At 41.2% G+C, this 22,250-nt stretch overlaps 1 protein-coding gene across 2 annotated transcripts in view; it reads right to left on the minus strand.

Moving 5' to 3' along the window:
- Window positions 1-21,186, minus strand: part of SLC44A5 (solute carrier family 44 member 5) — a 357,535-nt gene extending 336,349 nt beyond the window's left edge. For both annotated transcript variants that reach the window (XM_057534098.1, XM_057534090.1), the window contains exon 1: window positions 20,964-21,186. In XM_057534098.1, coding sequence (XP_057390081.1) covers window positions 20,964-20,997 — 34 coding nt within the window. In that variant the 5' untranslated portion in view covers window positions 20,998-21,186. The remainder of the gene's footprint in view (window positions 1-20,963) is intronic.
- Window positions 21,187-22,250: the final 1,064 nt, after the last annotated feature.

Below are 22,250 nucleotides of genomic sequence, written 5' to 3' on the forward strand. Positions count from 1 at the left end.
TACAATATGTTTTATTTATTTATTTATTTTTGGCTGCTTTGGGTCTTCGTTGCTGCTAGCGGGCTTTCTGTAATTGCGGTGAGCGGGGGCTACTCTTTGTTGCAGTGCCCGGGTTTCTCATTGCGGTGGCTTCTCTTGTTGCGGAGCACAGGCTCCAGACGCGCAGGCTCAGTAGTTGCGGCGCACGGGCCCAGTTGCTCCGCAGCATGTGGGATCTTCCCAGACCAGGGCTCGAACCCGTGTACCCTGCGTTGGCAGGCGGATTCTTAACCACTGCACCACCAGGGAAGCCCCCTGTACAATATGTTTTAATATTTCACCCTGTAAGGGATGAGTATAGCATGTATATTTTTGCATGTCTGTCTTTATTGGTTGAACTATAATGTAAAAGAATCTGAAAATGAATATGTATACATATGTAATATAATTATATATGTATATATATAACTGAATCACTTTGCTGTACACCTGAAACAATGCAAATCAACTATACTTAAATTAAAAAAATAGTAGAGGGCTTCCCCGGTGGCGCAGTGGTTGAGAGTCTGCCTGCCAATGCAGGGGACACGGGTTCGAGCCCTGGTCTGGGAGAATCCCACATGCCGCAGAGCAACTGGACCCGTGAGCCACAACTGCTGAGTCTGCGCGTCTGGAGCCTGTGCTCCGCAACAAGAGAGGCCGCGACAGTGAGAGGCCCGCGCACCGCGATGAAGAGTGGCCCCGGCTCGCCGCAACGAGAGAAAGCCCTCGCACAGAAACGAAGACCCAACGCAGCCAAAAATAAATAAGTAAATTTTTTAAAAAAATCTTAAAAAAACCCATACAGGCCAGCCCCTGAAGGCTGATGAAAACAGCCAAATTCAACACATAATGACTCCAGTGATATAATTCTTTCATTACCTAAAGAGAGTCAAGGACCATTAGCCTTAGTAGACACAGGCTTTTTTTAAATGGCAGGAGAAATCACTTTGCTGTACACCTGAAACTAACACAACATTGTAAATCAACTATACTCCAATATAAAATAAAAATTTTTATAAATAAATAGAAATGGTGGAAGATCTAGCACTTATGTTACAATATATAATCAAGCTTTATAAAAAACTAAACCTCATTGTCTAAAAACTGATCATGGAGTCTACCTGTTAAAATTGTTCCACATTGTATCTTGGCTTTAAAGAAATGATGGAGCTAGCTAACTGAACTGGCCTACATTCAAAAGGCTTGATCTACTGGCATAAAATAATAAAAATGCCAGCTAGTTAATACTACTATTAGGACCAACGATTTAAAAGCTGCACTGTCAACAGTGAAGAATGTAATTTCAGAATTATAATGAAAGCTCTCCTATCATAAACTCATAAAAATGACATATATGGATATGGTGGTGTGGGAAATTTAGACAGTATTCCAAAAATAATATTTGAGCCCCAGTTATGTACAAAAGCATATTGAGAGCTGACAAATTATTCTTGGCCACAGCTTACTAAAAAGGCACACAACCCCCTCCCAAAAGGTAGAGATTTTTAAAGTTTGAAGGTATCATAAAAATGATCTAATTTAGCTTCATTTATATAAAAAAGCATTCCTGTACAGTATTCTAAATCGTTTATAATTCAAAAAGCAGAATCTGCTTCCATCTTTTTCTTTTCCTCACAATTTATCTGTTAAAGAAACTGGAACCTTTATTATTCATTATTGCTTGAACTGGACTCAGTAACAATCAGGAAAGAGCTTCATTTTTCTCCTATCACTTCATTAAACATTCTGTCAGGTCTCCCCTCCTCTATCATTGACAGCATCTCTTTCAGATTTCTTCTCAAAACAGTTTTGCCATCAGGTATTAAAACGTTCAGTCTCGTCTAAATCAAAGCATAAATCTTACATTCGATTTAGAGCTTTTCCCCTCCCGCCAGTTCAGGAATGACTCCTGGTGTGTGGGAAGAGGAGAAGCAGTAGCAAGATATGGAGGAGGGCTCTGCTTTGTTCTTTCATGCTCCTTTCTTCCCTCCCCACCCCCATATTTGCCCTTCGCATTTCTGGATCACAGGAAATTTCTGGATCCTGGGAAACGGCAGGGATCAAAAATCGGAAGTCTTCTTTATAATTCTCATTTGACTATGAAATGTACTCTGCATGGCGGGCTTCCAAATATTGGACCTCACAAGACATATCTGTGAATCTGGGGGAGCCCTTCAGCAAGGTCCTGTGACCTACGTGTTTTCCTGCAATAGACAGTAAACGCTTCAACTAACCAGGTGTAATCATCATTACTGGCTCTCAGGCTCTAGTAGGCAGCCCTTTTTCATAGGGTCCACGTGGTTCCCAGGAATTACAATGGAAGTGCAGCTTAACAAACTGCTGACCCCTTCCTCCTTGCCCTGCTGTCAAGGGCAGCTCCACTTAGCTTCTTTTTTGTCTTCCCCAGAGGAGCAGAGGGGATGGGTTCTTATCACACTTTGCTCCAAATTATGGGGGTCCACACATCAGGTTCTCTCAAGAAAATGCTCACACTCTGCTTCCGGAGAGGCATGGGAAAAGCCTGCTAGATTCTGACATTTTGCAAAAGCAACTGGCCCGTGGCTAAGACGCCAATTCACCATTTCATAGACAACTCTAACTTTTATAAGCAGTACTTGTGGGCTCCCCAACAATTGAGTTAAGGGTGAGGGAAGCATCTCTCTTCCTCCCCTGTAAAAGAAGACAAAGAAATGCCACATTGTTTTCTACCCCTATGAATTCCTTTCAAAGAATCTTAATCGAATCTCACCTTCCCTAAATAGACCAGAGGCAGAGGACAGTACTGGTGATTTGACCAACTTTCAGTAATTCCTGTGGGGCTGTGTCTAGCACCTCTCTTTGAAGTGTAGAAGTAATTGTCACCTAATGTCCTAAGCTTTGAGGTCTCAGATTTTAAGACAACAGGACATCTTCCATTCCATATGTTGTTACAGATGTAAGATGACTTTTGAATAAAGCTCTTTTAATGAGAATTTTTTTGTCTTTCTGTATTGCCATCCAACTACCCCAAAGGAGAAATCCAAAATAAAGAGCCGAAGGCCCTCACCCTAATGGCTCTGTTCCTTTAGAATGAAACTGTTCTTTTATTGAGCTTCACCTGTGGTCCAGCCTAGGTGGAAAGGGCATAAGCAAAGGTAATTAAAAGGGTTATGACAGCAAGAGCAGCATACTATCCTAATGGCATTCTTCCTGGTGTAAATATATCTATCTGCTTCAGTTGCCACGCTAGCAAACTAGTCCAGGTACCAGATTACACTAGAATATAAAACCCGTATCATAGTAAAATTGGTAAACGTATTCTGAATTAGGAATGAATTAGGACACTATCAGTATATTATTAATTAGAAAAGCTAGAGTCCTCATATTTAGAAGATGGATAATTCATTGACACTTTCTTTAAGCTTTAGGAAAATGAAATCCAACCACAGATACTATGTTAGCTTTGTTTTTTTTACAATTTCTAAGTAAATTTAATTATCAGTAAGGTAAGTAATCCTGCAATGTCACATAACTAGCTTCCATACTCTAATTCTATTCATAAATATACAGTTAAGTAATCATGAGAAAAGCTAACGTTCAGAGTCGAAAAACCTAGATCCACACTCTTGGCCCTAGGTCTTGCTGGCTGAGTAATTTTTGGCAATTCGCTTAATCTTACTCAGCCTTGGTTTCCTAATTTGTAGAACAGCAATGATAATAACATAGCAAAGTTGTATGCTTAGTAAAGGAACTGTAAATCACCTTGCAAATACTAGCTTTCTCTGTCTTTAAAAAAGCATTTTTTTTCTGATAGATCCCATAAATAGAATTTACCTGAATGATTAGGAGCACAGTCCTTGAAGTCAGACAGTCTCAGAAATCATTCAATGTCAATACATATTTGCTGAGCAAATAATGAAATATTTGTTCAGCCTCTTCCTATGTCAGAACCCCCAGTCATGTATGTAAAATATACAAATACTTCAGTGATTCTCAATCACAGTACATATTAGAAACCCTGTACAGTAATTTCTGATTCAGTAGGTCTGAGACAAGACCTGAACAAATGCATTTAAGCTTCACAGGTATTTGGAAACTACCCCAGGTCTGAGAACTATATACTAAGCTCCCTCTTAGGGCTGTTATTGGGATTAAATGACATCATGTATAAAGGTACTGAGTACATGCTTAATTCATATAAGTATGTAGATTATATCCTGCTTGTTTAAAATATTATCTTATATATATTTATAAAAGTTATTTTATAAGACACGTTTAAGAAATAATCAAAGGGGAATTCCCTGGCGGGCCAGTGTTTAGGACTTGGCACTTTCACTACCGGGCCCTAGGTTCAATCCCTGGTCGGGGAACTAAGATTCCACAAGCCGCATGGCGCAGCCAAAAAAATAATAACAATAATAATAATCAGTGAATTATTAAAGTGGTGGTTCTCAAACTTCAGCATGATTTTAATGAGGGGTGGGAAACTTGTAAAAACAGATCGCTGAGCCCTATCTCCAGAATTTCTGATTCAGTAGGTCTGAGGCAGAGCCTAAGAATTTGCATTTCTAGCAAATTCCTAGGTGATGCTGATGACGCTGGTCCAAGGATAAAACTCCAGGAAACACTGCATTAGAGAAACATTAATCATATCTTAAAAATGATGTACATATAAAATAAAAAGAAACAATAGGCAGAAAATACAGTATCAAAATTTTATAGTTTAGATGTCAGTGAGATTGATTTCGTTGGATGACTTGAAATATAGTCTCATATGGTTACTACTTTCTCAATGAAGCCTTAACTGACAACTTTCCCCTGGGGGGGCGGGGGGGGGGGGCAGTGGGGATGGGAAGGTACAGTCCCATTGCACCTTTTATTGAGTTGAGATGTATCACTGCAGTTAACACTTTTGTATGGAAATGAACTGGTAAGGCATTACTTCCTCCCTTTAGTAGAAAGCAAGCTCCACGAAGATAGAGACCAAGTCTTACTTACCTATGTACCCACAGAGCCTAGCACAGTGCTGGCAGACATTCAACAAAATGGTCGAAAACTCAGTTTGGAATCAATTTTATTTATTTTTTTTAACTCTCATGGTAATTCCATGGACTTTCATGGGAAAGTCTAGAGGTATATAGACAACCATCTCCTTTTCACCTCTCTTTCATCAGAGCAGTGGTTCTCAAAAAGGGGGAGGAAGTACCTCCAGAAGACATCTGGCTATGTTAGGAGACATTTTTGTCTATCACAACTGGAGAAGATCCTACTATCCTTTAGTGGGTAGGGTTCAGGATGCTGCTAAACATCCTACAGTGCCCAGGGCAGCCTCCATAACAAAGAATTATCCAGCCCCAAATGTCAAAAGTGGCTACACTGAGAAACTCAGCATTAGAGGAATCCAAGTGAGCTGATTAAGCAGGGCTCCTAAATTCTCCCACCACCCTCCTAAACAAAAGTTTGGCCTTAAACCAAAGAAAGAACATCAATAGCAACAATTTACAAGGAGATAACTGTTTTACAGACAGCATTTTGCAACCTAGGGCTCAAGGTCACTCAGCTAGTTAGTGGGATTAGAAATAACATACAGTCTCACTCTGAACCAGACACTCTTGAAGACCCTCTTAACTCTGGGCCAGCTGATCCATTATCTAATCTGAACCTCACCAGTAGCTATTCAACCACTGATTGCTCCTGATAGCTCACTTTCTGTGCCTACACAAGATTGCCTGTGTCAGGAGAACTCTTTCCTTCAGATATTGTTTTGATAATAATTTAACTTATTTTTATCATTTTCCTTCATTCAGTTACGTGGCTCAGCTCTTCTTTTTCAGACTAGGCCTGTTTAAATATTAATTCTAATCTTGGTTAGAAATATTTTGCAAAATAGCCTGATGGGAAGATAATGAAGCAGCATCCTTAACAGTCAGGAGCAAGAAAAAACAAACAGCTGTGACCTTCCCCTTCTATTTAAACGAGCCCTGAATGTCATTCCAAAGACTGCTCCTGGAACAACCATCTGCAATCTGCACAAACTCTTGGTGTTTTTACTGTCTCGGGCACTCCCAGATTTCCCTGTCCGTACCCACTCTCTTTTCTGCTACCTTGCTACCAAATGCATGTTGACCAATATGGCAGAATAATTGATTTCAGGCACGCCAACGTGGGAAACAGAAGGTAAACCTGGTCAGCTGTAGATACAAATGCAGCAGAGAAAAAGAAGTGTGAGAAAACAGAGGCTGACCTGTAGGCAAGCTTGAGGCTGAGGGTGATTTACTGGGTAGAGCACCTTTGCTGTAAGAAAAAGCTTTGACTATGCTTCTAACTTTCTGTAGTTCTTATTTCCAGAAAAGGGAAAGTAGGAGAAAGAAGGAAGGGAGGGAGGGAAGGAGGGAGAGAGGAAGGAAGGAAGGAGAGAGTGAAGAAGGAAAAGGGAAAAGGGAATGAAATGAGCATTTATTCAATAACTACTATACAAACATGATGGTATATACTTTGCCGTTTGTTATGTTATTTAATCCTCACAATAGTCCTGTAAGGTACTTACTTATAAGGTAAGATATTGTCTCTGTTTTTCAGATAAGGAAAGTGAAGTTCAAAAAGGTTAAGTAACCTGCCCAAGGTCACAGAGCTGGGATTTGAACACATATTTCTGGCCTCAAAGTCCAGAAAAAAAGAAAGGGGTAGGCTCTGGGAAGATATTGTTTAAAATGTTAAGAATATGCATTTTGCGAACATGTGACCAGGCATGATAGGAAACTGAATTGAGATATGAGGTTGTACTTTCTACAGTAGGATATCCAATCCCTATACCTACTCCATAATGTTTCCTTTTTTAAAAATATTTATTCATTTACTTCCTCAACAAATAATTGTGGAGCACTAAGTGCGAGCAAGGCATTGTGCTAATCGCCATCAAAGGTACACCTGTGAACAAGGCATTGATATTTACTGTCTAGTGGGGAAGAAAGACAGATATACGTGCAATTAAAATACAGTTTGATAAATGCTATAACAAGTGAAACCCCAAGGAGGTATAAGAACACGTAAGTACTGACAAGGAGGACTGTCAGACACAGTTTCAAGTTGAGACTCAAGGCATAAGTAAGAAAAATTAAAGCACTTTCTCCTATTAACACTAAGTTTGAAGGAACTGCGCATGTGCGCACACACATACACCACTCACACTCAAAACAATACTCTAGGGCTTCCCTGGTGGCGCAGTGGTTGGGAGTCTGCCTGCCAATGCAGGGGACACGGGTTCGAGCCCTGGTCTGGGAGGATCCCACATGCCGCGGAGCAACTAGGTCCGTGAGCCACAACTGCTGAGCCTGCGCGTCTGGAGCCTGTGCTCCGCAACAAGAGAGGCCGCGACAGTGAGAGGCCCGCGCACCGCGATGAAGAGTGGCGCCCGCTTGCCGCAACTGGAGAGGGCCCTCGCACAGAAACGAAGACCCAACACAGCAATAAATAAATAAATAAATAAAAATAAAAATTAAATTAAAAAAACAAAACAAAAAAACTATTAAAAAAAAAAAAAAAACAATACTCTAATTCCAGGTCATAAATGGAAGACCTCTGTTGCTCCATCTGCCATGCTATCCATAGACAATAGAGCCAATTTCAGAGCATGTGGTGAAAAGCAACATCGGACTAAAAGCCAGATCCGAATTTCAATCCAAGCTTGCCCAATTTCTGGCTGTGTAACTGTGGAAAAGTAATTTAACCTCCCTGAGCCTAAGTTTACTCATCTGCAAAAGGAATTAAGCTAAACCATTTCTAAAGTCTCTTCCACTTTTAACATATATAACATAGAGCTTTAACTCATAGTTTTAACTCTAATGACTTCTAACTACATATCACAGCTTGCTAATCAGAAATTGGTTGGAAACTATTCAATATCTCAGCATTTTAGACTTTTATAAGGATGACTATTTCAAGTTACGTTATTTTTTTTTAACTGAACCCCAGTCGCACAAATTTCACAATCAATATGAAAGGTAAGAAAAACTGACATCATAGATGGAAATATATCAGCTTTTGAGAAATTGAAATAAAATAAAGTTCCAAAAGGGGAAAAAAAGAACATGTTTAAATACAGCATTAGGGTCTTCTAAGCCATATCCAAATGTCATTAGTGTATCCAAATGTCATTAGTGTCTCCAAATGAAAAGAAATGTTAAAAGATAGAATTTTTCTCATCTTGTAGCATAATACCTGACTGCCCAGGGTAGAAAAATAATAGGACTAAAGGTTAGAAAAGCTGAATTTCAGTCTTAATAGTATTTCATTAATAGGTCAATCTTTTAAAAGTGTCCATATGTCAAATGTAAAATGACATTCAAAATTGTAATGAAATGGGAGTTCCCTGGTGGTCTAGTGGTTAGGATCCGGCACTTTCACTGCCCTGGTCCGGGTTCAATCCCTGGTGAGGGAACTGAGATCCCGCAAGCTGCTCAGCACAGCCAAAAAATTATAATGAAATGATCAAGTGATATGTAAATTGACAGTAAGCAACAAAGACTCTATGCTTCCTCATCTTTAGAAATGAGAAAAATTACATCTGCAAACCTTCCCTACCTCTTGAAGATTACTGAGTTAACAATTATAAAGGTTTTATACCTTGGAAGAAAGTTGTAATGCAACAGAAACAGGTAGAGGGACTATGGTACCTTTTTCTTTTAGATCACTTTAGTAAAAAAGATTATTAAACTCACAGTTTTAATAATAACCTAACAAGTTGGTTTTTCAAGGTATAATATTTTGCCCCAAATTTCAGTGAAACATATAAAGTGAACACAAATATATAAATTCATTTGCCAATCCTTACAATTATATTTGATATTAAATATCAGCAGTTTTTAATAAAATCATCTTTAATAAAATTACTTTTTGTTAAACAAGACTAACCCAAAATAAGAAAATACTTATAACAAAGGGAGGAAGGGAGGGAGGGAGGAAGGGAGGAAGGGAGGGAGGAAAGAGAAAATATCTTTCCTGGTATGCAATTCTAGAGTAGTGAGATTTAAAGATTCTGAATGTAGAAAAGTCATTTATTAGGAACTAACTAAAGACTATTTCTAGGTGAGAGTGATGTATCCTCTGGAAAAGACACTGCCTAAAGGCAGCCTTTCAAACTTTACTCACCACCCATCCCATTGTCTACATTTTTCAATCAGAATTTTCCTGTCCAAGCATACCAGATGTCAATATTTCAAAAGCATCTCAAAGGCTCTGACCCATAAGTTACTTATTCCCTGTGGATCATGGAACCAACTTTTTTCTATAATAAAAGACATTCAATGAGTTGAGCCTTTCCCTACTTGAAATTTTGAAGTAAGACAAACAGTAATAGTCAATTCCTGATTATCCAGAAATATATTCATATTATAGATTACTAAGATATGGTCTGGGAACTCTTCCTACTACAGGAAGAAGCAATACCTGCTCTAAGCTATATCTATGGGTTTATGGGTTTCAGTTCAGGGGGGCGCACCAGTATACTCTTCCACTCATGTGCATAATTTTAGAAGAACTGCATCTTAAATTTCACCCATATATTCACTCGACAAATTATTATTGAACACTTACTAAGTGCTAGGCACCAAGAGAAAGATTTAGTAGTCTCTACTTTCAAGATGTTTACAGCCTAATTTCATATTCATGTGAAAATGTACCATCAATAAAGAAAGAATAGAACAGAAAAATGAATACTTGAAATATAGACCTTAGGATTTCCAGTTAAAGGAAGATAAGTTAGTATCACTTCAGTACTTTTTTTCTTAGAACTCGAGCAATTATTACATATCTGACCCAAGATTTAACTTTATAGCTAACTTTCTGAGAATTTATAATGTTATTACAAGACAGTACTATTATGAGTTAGAGCTAACCTCAAATCTTCTAATATCCAATCAGTACAAGTCCCTGGATATACTAATAACAAATTTACTTCCTCTTTCATGGGCCACACTTAACTTTTAGACTCAGATGCTACTGAGGCTCTTTAACCTAAAGAGGTAGTTCAACACAGTAAACATACACACACAAATGCTCATTACACCATTATATTTGCAAAGAAAACCCAGAAAATTCAGTCAGTTATGCTAGTTAAATTAAAGCAATGCAATTAAATATTATCAAACATTAAAATTATAGAAAATGAATAAAAATATAGAGAAATATATATGCTTGATTCATTCAATAATATATTCATTTATACTAGACATTTTGGATTAAAGGATAAATATCACACAATCAGGACCCTCAAGGCACTCATAGCCTAGTGGTAGGTATCTATGAAGAGACCTACAGGAGAGGACAACAAATAGGGACATGGCAAACCCCCCTTGCCTCAATCCCATTAAACTCAGGTCCAACTCCAGACACATGACAACCTACACAGAGCCAGGTTTGATCCAGGAAAATTAATCCAGGATGCAGAAAAATTGGAAGCAGTCCTAGGAAAAAACAGAAAGTTTCTAGCAGACTGGCTTGGGCATAGGGCACTGTTCTCTCAGGCATGAAGCATAGACTGGCTGTCCTAAAGCTGAACTATAATTCACCAGAACAATGGGAGGCGGAGTAAACTACAGTGATACTTTGACCCTGGGATGTTAAGCCACTGACTGATTTCCTGTCAGGCTTTTCACTCCTTTTGCTTCAGGGTAGTGGTAGGACTAAAGACCCACAGGAGGACTGAGAAACGAGATGGACAAGTAAACTCAACATTTTAAATCAATATAGGGGCACTAATAGATGTATGTGGAAGATGTAACGGGAGCATCAAAGAGGAAGAACTTAACTGTGCTCGTAGGGAGTGTCAGAGGGGAAGATGGTGATGAAAGTTTGAAAAAGAAAGTAGGGACATTTGTGCTGAGGTTTGAAGGATAAAAAGGAATTTTCAGCATTACAAACACACACACACACACACACACACACACACACACACACACACACGGCATCACAAAGGCAGAGGAGCATAAAAGAATGTGTGTGGTCCCCAGTATTGGAATGGTAGGGTCATTAAGTTTAGGATGGATGTGAGAAGGGGTGAGAGATAAAGCAGGAAGGGTAACCATGGGTCAGATCCTAGAAAGTCTGGTATACCTTGCTATGGAATTTTGATTTTTATCCTGGGTAGAGTTAATGGAGAGCCATTACTTTATTTTAGGATTGTGAAATGATCAGATTTGCCTGTCGGGAGTATCATATTTGCAACAGTGTGAAAAATAAATTAGAGGTGATTTAGGCCTAATGCAAAGAGACCCTTTAGTGTATAGGTGGTTCTAATCCATACTAGACATGATGAGTGCTGAATTATATCTGTGGCAGTGGCGGTTAAGATTAGGATCAATAGTAATGACCGACTTATTCAGGGTTGAGCAGAGGCCTGTAAAAGAGAGTCAAGGATAACTCCAGATTCTCCGCTTGTGCAACAGGTGGATAAAGGTGACGTTAAATAAAATCTCAACTATGGAAAATTACATATGAACAAAAACTAGTGGTAACCTGCAAATGAGAAGTTGGGTTAGGAAAATAGGATCCTTTGTTTCAATGTTCTATTGTACGTTAAAAAAAAAAATAGAATGATTGGGGCTACATCTAGATTTAAATGCACGCTCTGCAAATTACTAGTTTATAACTTTGAGTAGATTATTTAATTTCTATAAATTTAGTCTTAGCCAATATTAATTTGTTTACAATTCATCTTGTTTCTAAGAAGATTTAAAGTAGTTTATAAAACTACATACAATTCAACAAAACAAAGTGTATAAAGAGAGACAATGAGAGGAAAGAAGAATAAGGATATGAAAAACAAAATTAATCCACAGATGCATAATTTATGATCCCATAGTCTTATGAAAGAAGTGGGCTCATTCCAATTTTGAGCTTCCTAACTGTCTACCTAACATTGGGAAACTCAATGAGTTTCATGACTACCTAACATTGGGAAACTCATTAGCTACCTAACATTGGGAAACTCAATGAGTTTCATGACTTACTTTGTCTACTGTTAGCTAGTGACACTTCAGAGAAACATCTTCATCAGGTACTCATAATGCAGATACGTCATAAAATAGCGATCAGCATGAGAAATAACATCCTTGAACTTAATATGATGTCAAGTTTCTCAATGCCAGTCAGCATTACGACAGCCAAATACAAATCAGCAAAAGCACTTCTACGTGGCCAACATAACGACCTAGATAAAGAGCTATCTCAAGATAGCTTTTTCTTGATTACAAGAAAAATTTTAGCATATCTAAAGGAATGAAAAGACTACGTGTTTATTCAGGAAATCCCTCATTAAGAGCGCCCCCCCTAAAGTTACTCAAGGACACAATCTAACCTCCTTCCCACCCCAATGGTCTTCTTGATGATTTCTGAGCCGCGGGTTTGCCAGTGGCAGTTCTCAAGGTTCTTTAGCCTCAATACAGACAAAAACCCAGTTTTCAGAAATACAAGATGCAGCATAAAACCACACTAAATAGGACCAACTGAATGAAAGGAAGTCTAGATTCATGAATGTTCTAAATATTCAAAAGACATTCTAGTCCTTTAATACAATATAAGCAATGAGCTAAAAATATTACCATTAAAATTCCTCAAAGGCTTGTTTTAGTACGTTATTTCTAATTAATATACTTTTCTACCATGTAATGCTGCCAAAAACTTGAGAATGGTTTGTTTACCAAATAGTTTAAATAGGTTACATGCCTCTCTTGACCCATATAAACTTATATATAATCTATTAATTTGCTTATTCTTCATCATACTTAAGGCATTGATTCAGAATCAGGCAGTGAGAATTTACAGAGGTTAAAACATAACCAGTCTTGACCTTAGAATTAGGCATGTGAAGCCTATGTCTTTTTGTCTTTGTGTTGTTTCTATAGATTACTAAATAAAGTTTATGTGTGAGAAGTGTGATAATTATTCAATGCAGAATTACCATAAAGTTTTACAAAGTATACCTTTTAATGTAAGACTTTCTTAATGGTTAACAAGGATAAGGGAAGGGATGGATTCCAATGCTATTCTTTATAACTTCAAGTCTGTCCTACCTCACATAGCTAAGATATCCCTGGACACATCTATTTATGACCAAAGATTCTTTTAAACAACATAATGGTTCTTGTTTAGTCACAGATATTCTTTCACTACAGTAAAGGTGTTAAATCAGCAGAATCAACGTCACTGCCATGGGAAAAGAATGTGATGACATTTTTGTGCAGCCAAACAAAATAAGTGTGAATAAGAGGATGAGAACAGTGGCTAAAAAGAAAAAAAGAGCTTAACTCAAAGTGAAAGATACTGTTAATACCAGAATTTGTGAAGTATGAATGTCTATTAAGTAGCTTTTGTAGTTTTTTCTCATTTTATAACTTGATATTTTTAAACTAATACTTACAAAATGTATATAATCATAGGCTAATTTGAAAATGACTTTTGAATTTTTTTGTAAGGCAAACCTAGAGTGATAATACACTTTTTATAAAATTTTAATGTCAATTTAAAAATCTTATTTTTGTCTCTGGATTTGGACAGTGAAACACAATCCAGTGAACTACAAAATGTACATAAAGAACATGTCCTTCAAGTTTTATAAATACATAAATTTTGAATTGCTTTTTATAAAACTGGATTTAAAATTTTTCACCCTACAGGAAGATTGTCACTCAACAAGTACTTAGGACCATCCCTGACTTTGTTCGGAGTCTTCCTTGTCAGGTAACACATACCTTGACAGTAGAGCTATTAAGAGTGCAGCTCTCCTCTGAAGTCCTAATGGCCAAGAGAAGCCACAGAAAAGATGGCTGGGAGGCCACCCATCCTTTCTCATTAAAGAGCTAGAACATAACAAATCATCCTATTCTTGATCTTTTCTTTCACAAAATTGTCAGACAGATGCAGAATAGGAATCAGCAAAGTGACATTGTGGTTCTCCAATTGAACTAGGGATTTTTTACCATGACTTTAATGTCCCTCTAATGTCATGTTGCCCTCATGGGAAACAACCCAAGTTTATAAACACAGTAACATATGACGGGAACCAACAGAAGAGGAGAAGGGAGTGGGGAGAGAAAGCAAAGGCAAACAAAGGAACTGTCTTTACTTTGAACCCTAATTATTTGTTAAAAAGCTGTGCCTCGTCTAAACGTAGAACAATGGGATAGGTAAAGCAGCCTCTTTTGGGTTCCTTTTTCAGAAGTAGCTTCCTAGCTTCCCTCTGGAAGAATAAAAAAATGATGGGGCTAGCCTGGAATTTCTCAACCTCGGCACTACTGACAATTCAACCAGATAATTCTTTGTTGTGTGGGCCATCCTGGACATTATAGAATGTTAAGCAGCACCCTCTAGAAACCAATAGCATCACCCCAGTAATGACAATCAAAAATGTCTTCAGACGCTGCAAAATTGCCTCTGGTCAAGAACCACTAGGCCAGCCCCTACACAAAATATTTTAAACTTTTCTTTCCCTTCCGAGCTTTCTAGCTGACAGAATGGACTGCTATAGTCAGCAACATGATGACTGGCAAAATGTCCTCTCGTGGGAACTTTCTCCTATTGTGGTATATTTTATTAAATATTTTGTCAGGAAATCCATTAAAGAGAATATATTTAGAGAAATAAAATAAAGACAAAAAAGAAACAACCTTATAACTAAGTGACATAAAATCACTGCAACACTAATTCCTCCTAACCTCCCCAGGAAACTGTTCTAGAAAGCAGCCAAAATCTAAAATAGTGAAAGAGAGGTTAAAGACCACCTCACGAAGCAAATGGTGACAAAAAACAAGGAACAAAAACTGCCATTATTTTTCCCATTTTAAAAACATTTTTTTTTCAATGACTACGCCTGCTCGCAGACACAGCACCATCGCTTTGCTCCCTTTGGAAAAAAAACCCTCAAAAGCGTTGACTCTGCTGTCTCTAATTCTCCTCCTCCCATTCTCTCTTTAACCTATTCCAACTGCCCTTGTCAAGGTCTTCAGCAACCTGAAGGCTTAGCTGGGCTAGAGCGTCTGTTTCTAAGGTAGATCACACACAAGGCTGGCAAGCTGGAGCTGGCTCTTAGCGGGAGGCCTCAGTTCCTTCCCACATGGGCCTCTCCACAGGAATGCTTGAGTGTTTTCCCAAAAGTAAGCAATATAAGAGAGCACCAGATACACAAGAGCAAGGCAGAAGCCACAATGCCTTTACGTACAACATAGCCTTCCACCATACTCTACAGGTCACACAGGTCAGCCCCAATTCAGTGTGGGAATGGAGTACGTAAGGGTGTGAACACCAGTAGGCAAAGAACATTGAAGCCATCTTAAAGGCAGGCTACCACAGCAGTCAAATGGCTTACCGTGTGAACGGCAAAATAATTTGAATCTACCTCAGAGGTGACCCAGATGCCATCTTTTCCCACTTACACCACTCCAAAAAATGAGAACATTTGTTCACCTTGTCTTGCCTCCCCGTCTCTAGAGAGCCCTAAAACCTCTGTACAATATCACCTTAGCATCTGTGAGCAGCTAGCCTGCTTTTTGTTAGCAATGTATTTCTAATTTTAAAAGTGGATCACAAACAATGAAGTTGTGACACTTCTGAGGAAAGTATATCATCCTCTTGATTCAGCAGGAAAAAAAAGTTTATCTACCTTTCCACGTTAGACTTGATAGACCTTGAGGAAAGTGAACAGATATTAAAATGCTGAATGTAGGCAAAGGGGAGACAGTCATGGGGCTTGGTTATGCCTTTATCCACAGTACATAATTTATTCTTAGACCTCAAGAAAGTACCTAATGTCTTTGTGTCTCAGTTCCCTTATAGGTAAAATGCAGATATGATCACACTCACATGTATAGTGAAATCTGAATATAAATTGGGAGCTGAGCTCTAGTTTAAATATATATCAAGATATGTCTGTATACGTGTCTCTCTCTACATATATGTCTATATATATATAGACATATCTTGACTTATATATAATATATATTTACAAATAATAAACTTGACCAAATTCCTTATAGACTATTCATATTTCGCAGCATCACTCACCTCTTCCTATAGCATTGCTCCACAAACTCTATAAACATTGAGCCTTCCTTCTAACATACTATGACTCTCAGTGCTATGAAAAAACTCTGATGTCATAAACACATTGTGTTACAGTATCACTAAGGACCAGATCCATTTTTAGTCACATAATCCCTGAAGTACTACCATTCTTGCTAGCCTCAACAGAGTCCCTTGGAGTACAAAGAAAGAGGGGGAGGGGACTACACAAAGTCCTGAAGCTACAAAAATTCTTAATATATTTTTTATTATTAATCGCTGGCAAAGAAGTAGACAGTTTGGAGGTGGGAGAGGCAGTGGAGGGCTTTAAAATTATTATTTACATCTCCCCTAAATATCATAGCACCTTCTAGGCACAAATGCTTAGGGGGCAGAAAATCATCCCACAGACCCCGTTTCGCCCCCTGCCAACATCTCCACAGCAAGATAGAAACTCAAGAGTGTAATTTGCCTGCTAACTAGATGTCAAGCAGCTACCTCCAACAAATGGCAGTTTTTATCATTAATTTTTTCATGTGTTTTCATCTGTGAGGTTTATAATCCATAAGAACAACCTAATAATGAATAAGTAAAATCAAAGAGATCTTCTAAAAGCCTGTGTGCTTTTATTGTTATAAATGCTTCACAAGTAAAAGTCAGTCAAAAGCATAAAGGTATCCTGATTTGAACTTCCTTTGTGTTTGAATTAGAGTGTTTCTCTTAGAACACTCTCACATCAGGCTTCCGCTTCTCTTGGCAAAATCATGAATTGGCTGATGTTGTCTTAAAGGCTTTCTCACATCCCCTCTCCCAGCATCACTCCTCTTTCATGGACCCCTTTCCGTTACCTAGGAGCCCCTCATGCTGCCTTCCACATTCCGCCTACTGCACAGTAATGTTCCAGACTCTTTATACCCCTCCCTTCTATCATTACAATATGTTTTTCCTAAGATTTGCTTGCTTTGGGAGGCTTGCTGGCAGGGGGAATGGGGAGGATGGCCACCCTAATAATCTTTACTAAAATGTTGAATTAGTCCTCATTCTCTTTAGAATTGTTTTCTTAAGCAGAGATTCCTAGAAATGCTATCAACATCCCAGCCCAAAATATTGCAGGTATTTTGGTGAATAATATGAAGGAATGCTTCAATAGAACTAGACCTTTTAGAAAAATGAAGTCCATTAGGTAGCTTTACTTGGCCTAGGGAGTTGATGTAGGAAAGCTGCTCTCCCTGAAATCATCCTCAAGGATAGGAATGTAACCCTAAACATCTAATGAGTATCCAATTGGCTTCTCACTGAACTTAAAATAAAATCTACACGCCTGTTTAGGGTCAAAAAAAAACCCGGCCTCTCCCTACCCGTCTCTACCTCACCCACTACACTCCAGCCTAACTGGCCATCCTTCTGTATTTGAACGTGCCAAGCTGCAAGCTCATTCCTGCCTTAAGGCCTGCAGTGCTATGTTCCAGTTCTTGGCATGCAAATTACTCTTCATCATTTGGTTCCCAACTAAAATGTCATCTCTTCAGACAACCTAAAGTAACCTCACACTTTCTAGCATATCATCCTGTTTTATTTTATTCATGACATTAATCACTGTGAAATTTTCTTATTTATGTATTTGTTTACCTGGCCTTTCCAGCCCCCTCTTTCAATGTACCCTTCATTGTCTATCATGTTCATCACTACATCCCTAATGTTTTGCACAGAACCTAGTACATATTCAGTGGCAAATAAATATTGCTGAATGCATGCATGAATAGATGAATCCAAGCATAACTTAACCTTTAAACTTAAGTAACTGAGTGAGAAATCCTTGTTGGACTAATACTGGAAGTCGGGGGCGGGGGGCGGGGGGGGGTGTTAATAGCACTATAACCAATGTAACTAACTTGTGATTCTATGACATTTATTGATAATGGACTACAGCATTTCTTTTCATTAAAACATTATAAATATTGGATTGATAAATATTCTATTTGCCTTTTTGAAAAGCTGTCCTTTAATGAAGTGTCACAAATGAAAGCTAGTATCCCTTGAGAAATACTGCCAACTCATCTTATTCTTCTGTCAATGTTAAGAAACTGCATTTCCCTTTGGCCAACTTCTAGCTGTTCTAGATATGTAGGATCTATTGTTAGGATTTCAGAAGCCAATGAGCAACTTGCCTGTCACGGGGTCTAACAAATGATCTCTCCCAGCATGCAATGTAGCTAAGCAGAGAAACAGCTCTCCTAAAAGGATAACCGACACAGCCTGGAATGTTGCTAAACCTATAGTTTATTATAGAGCAAAGTTCACCCCAGCCCACCAAAGAAAAACAAAACAAACAAAAAACCCCCGAACATTTAGCAATTTTGTTTTCTACCAGGCAGTCCCAGATTAGTCGGTTGTAGCTTAGAAGCAGACGTCTGAGAGCAGTTCAGCAAGGCTGCAGTTGGATGCTTTTGTAGAGCTCTCCTCTTAAAAGGCAAAATTGAGACAAGTTAATGGATTCCAACTTCCTGGGCTTGCTTTTGTTATCTATAAAATATCACAGTTAATTGTGCTTTGCTAAAGGGAAACTCCAAGGATTTTTTTAAAGGTATCTTTCCGTCTAAGAAATATTAAGTAATCTGGTTAAAAAAAGAAAGAAACTCAACATTAGTCGAGAGAGAAAAAAAACATAAGTCAATAAGAGCCAAATAACATTACTTTTAAGTAAAACATGTAGTATGAGAAAACTTTATTTTTAAAGAACTACAATAAAATTTCTCGAGACCCCATTTCCTAGGAAAGCTTGGTTATTAACTCCTCCAGAAGAACTCTGAACACTTAAATGACAAAACTCTATTAATTGCTGTTCTTCAATTATTTCACTGTCCAGTTAAATTTAAGAAAATACACACAATCCTGTCTTGGCTTACAAATCAAAAACTTCTTAGTGTTTTTTTTTGGGGGGGGGGAGTGTGGTTAGGAATGAGATATGTTTCATCAAACTGTTATACTAGTTCACGTCTCATTAATTTGGTCTCGTTTGTATCTTTTTGCACTTCTACCAAGATTAATCTCAGGGTAAGATTGTCCCCAGGTAGCATGTACTGGAAAACTGGAAAATTTTTTCCACTCTTCACGGACCATCTGCAAGGTTCGGGGTGGGTACGTAATGTATTTCTGCCAATGGACAGCCACATCAGCAGTGCTGAAAACCTATCCTCCTGTTTCATTCATGGTGCCATATGGTTCCATAAAAAAGGAGCGAACCAAAAGTGCAGCTAATGCACCCTGTCAATCTGGATTCACACTAATTCTCTGATATTATGATAAGGAAACTGTTGGTAGATGAATATACTCTCTCATTCTTTCTTTAGTCGTCGACCACTATAAACATGTACTAATTCATTGGGAGAGGAAAAATCAGGTTTAAGGCCTCTTCTATTTTACAGGAGATGTATTATTTGTAAGGAAATACACTGTAATAAAATTATTATACATATATTATAGTTTCTAGCAGAAAATCCCGGGTGTTTCGTAGTAACATCTTCCAAAAGATTGAGGATCATGGTTTGAAACCCTTTCCAATAAGTGATCTGAGTACTCCGGGGCAATTAAAAAGCAAGCTGAAGCACCGAGATAAAGTTGTGTCCCCCTAGTGACCTCTAGAGTGGAGCTAAGCTCCCACAAGCAAGACTTCGGGAAAAAAGCAAGAAGCCAGCCAAAGCCTGGCGCGCTCTGTAAACCAAGACGATATTTTCAATAGTACACCCCCTCGCATCTCAGAGTGTGGTCCTATTTTATATAACTCCAAGGAGCAATAAATCTCCGCCTCTCGGGCCAGGAGGCCCATTGGGTCGAAATCCAACTTCAAACGCCGCTCATTCCTCCTCCCCACCAAGCTCAGATCCAGCTCCCCGGCACAGCCTTCCTCACCGCGCATGGTGTCGAGCTGGCTTCCACCTCTCTGCAGTGCTGCAAACAGCCTCTCGGCCACTGCTGGCTCCCCAGCGGCAGAGCCGGAGCGCTAGGAAGCCGGCGAGCGTCGACCTCTGCGAGTCCGCGCTGCGACCGCCGGCGGCCGCTGCACCTGCTCCCCGCGCGCCGCGCTGCGCTATGCGCGTCCTGGGGACGGCCGCACCCCCCCGCCCCCCGCCAGATGCCGCCCAGGAGGCTCCCTCCCGAGTCCAGCTCCCGACAACGCTGCGATGCCTTAAGTCACCCCAGCAGCAAGCTCGTCCTCGTTCTCCCTGCCAGCCCCTCTCCCGCACCCCCCCCCGGAACTTTCCAACTTTAGAAGCCCTGGTTCCAAAGGAGCAACAGGGGCCCTGCTCAGCATGAGTCACTGCCCACCTCGACAGGTCGGGAAGGGGGAAATAGGCTGCGGGGACCCGGCCCGTAGCGAGTCCCCTTGACCATCGGGGAAAAGAAGGGCCAGACAGCTCCTCTCTCCTCCTGAGAATGGAGATTGGGAAAATGGATGCAGAACTTGTCACCCTGGGATGAAAGGACGGAGGGAGGAGGGAGGTTGGAAGGAAGGAATAGCAGAGACCATGAAAAACTAACTCTTTCTATACACACACACACGGCCTGATTCCGAAAAGGTTAAGACCCTGGGAGCCGAGAGTCGCCTCTCTCCCCACTGCCCTGAGGGAGTAAGGTGCAACAGATACCCAAGCTTGTGGAGTAGGAAAGCGGTGGGGTGAGAGAGTCTTCAGGTTTCCCCGGGTAACAAAAAGGAGACAAACTCCTATCGGAGCCTCCCCGGAGGCAAAGGGAGGTGCAGCAGTGTTGAGGTCTCCCCACCTCCCGGAGAAGGAAAACTCTTCCCCAGCAGGCAGCTTTTCACTTGGCCGAGCCTGAGTGTAAACAGGCCAGCCAGAGGAGCGGACCGCGGTGGGAGGTGGGATGGGGCGAGGCGAGAATGGAGCAGAACTCACCCTTGATGCTGGGGGGCTTTCTCTTCTTGGCCATCTTCTGCCCCCTCCCCTCCCCCGGAGCGTTTCCTCCTGCTGCCGCCCAGCTCCGGGAGCCGGCGCCGTGGCTTCCAGGCGAGCTCTCGCCGCGGCTCTCAGCTCAGCAAGCTCTTTGTTGCTGTGATGGCATCTGCGAGGCGGCGGCGGCGGCGGCGGCCCGGCTGCGCGCTCGGCTCGGCTCGGCTCGGTTGGGGCCGGCGCCGCCGCCCCTCTGCTCTCTGCCGCGCCGCGCTGCGAGGCTCGCGCTCGCGCTGCTGGGGCCGCTGCGGCGGCGGCGGCGGCTGTGGACGCTGCTGTGCTGCTCCTGCTGCTGGAGGGGGCAGCGCTGGGCTCCCCGAGTGCCCGCCCAGCGCTGACCTCCCTCTTTCCTGCACCCTCCCTCCCCCACTCCCTACCCCGGGTGTCCCGTCTGAGCCGCCAGCTCCAATCCAACCAGTGACGGCGCTGTCATCCGGCAGCCGCTGCTGGGGAAGGCGGCGGTGGCGGCAGCGGTGGTCTGCTGGTGGAAGTGGGGGGCCCGCAGCCATCTGCGGTCCGGGCGGAGAAAGCCAGGCAGCCCGACTCTAACGGCGCCCGCATTCAGCCTGCCTCCAGGCCTCCGAAGCCCCCGCCCCGCCCCCACCCCCACCCCAGGCGGCAGGGCGCGCTGTGGGCGGCGGGGTGGGCCGGCGAAAGACACCCGCCTCCATAAGCCAACGAGAACTCCGGCCAACTGCAGGAGTGCCGGCGCCCGCACTCGCGACCCGGCCCCGCCGCCGTCCTCCGCACAAAGCTGCTCTCGGGCGCCGAGCCCGAATTCCAAGCGGGCGATACGCCCCGGGACGCGCCGCTGCCTCTGCCCCTCTGGAACCGAGAAGGGAAGAGGGAAACTGGATACTGGCAGAGAGGAGAGAAATTAAGTTCCACAGGCAGCCCAGCGATAGTCACCTGGAAAAATGACCTAGTTCAGGCCCTAAACCTCTTTTTTTTTTTAATTTATTTATTTTATTCATTTATTTGTGGCTGCAATTGGGTCCTGGTTGCTGCACGTGGGCTTTCTCTGGTTGTGGCGATTGGGGGGGGGGGCACTCTTGGCTGCGGTGCTTGCGCTTCTCATTGCGGTGGCTTCTCTTGTTGCCAAGCACAGGCCCTAGAGCGCGAGGGCTTCAGTAGTTGTGGCTCGCGGGCTCCAGAGCGCAGGCTCAGTAAGCTGTGGCGCTGGGGCTTAGTTGCTCCACGGCATGTGGGATCCTCCCAGACTAGGGATCGAAC

Source organism: Balaenoptera acutorostrata, chromosome 1, assembly GCF_949987535.1.
Source record: "Balaenoptera acutorostrata chromosome 1, mBalAcu1.1, whole genome shotgun sequence".
Taxonomy (NCBI): domain Eukaryota; kingdom Metazoa; phylum Chordata; class Mammalia; order Artiodactyla; family Balaenopteridae; genus Balaenoptera; species Balaenoptera acutorostrata.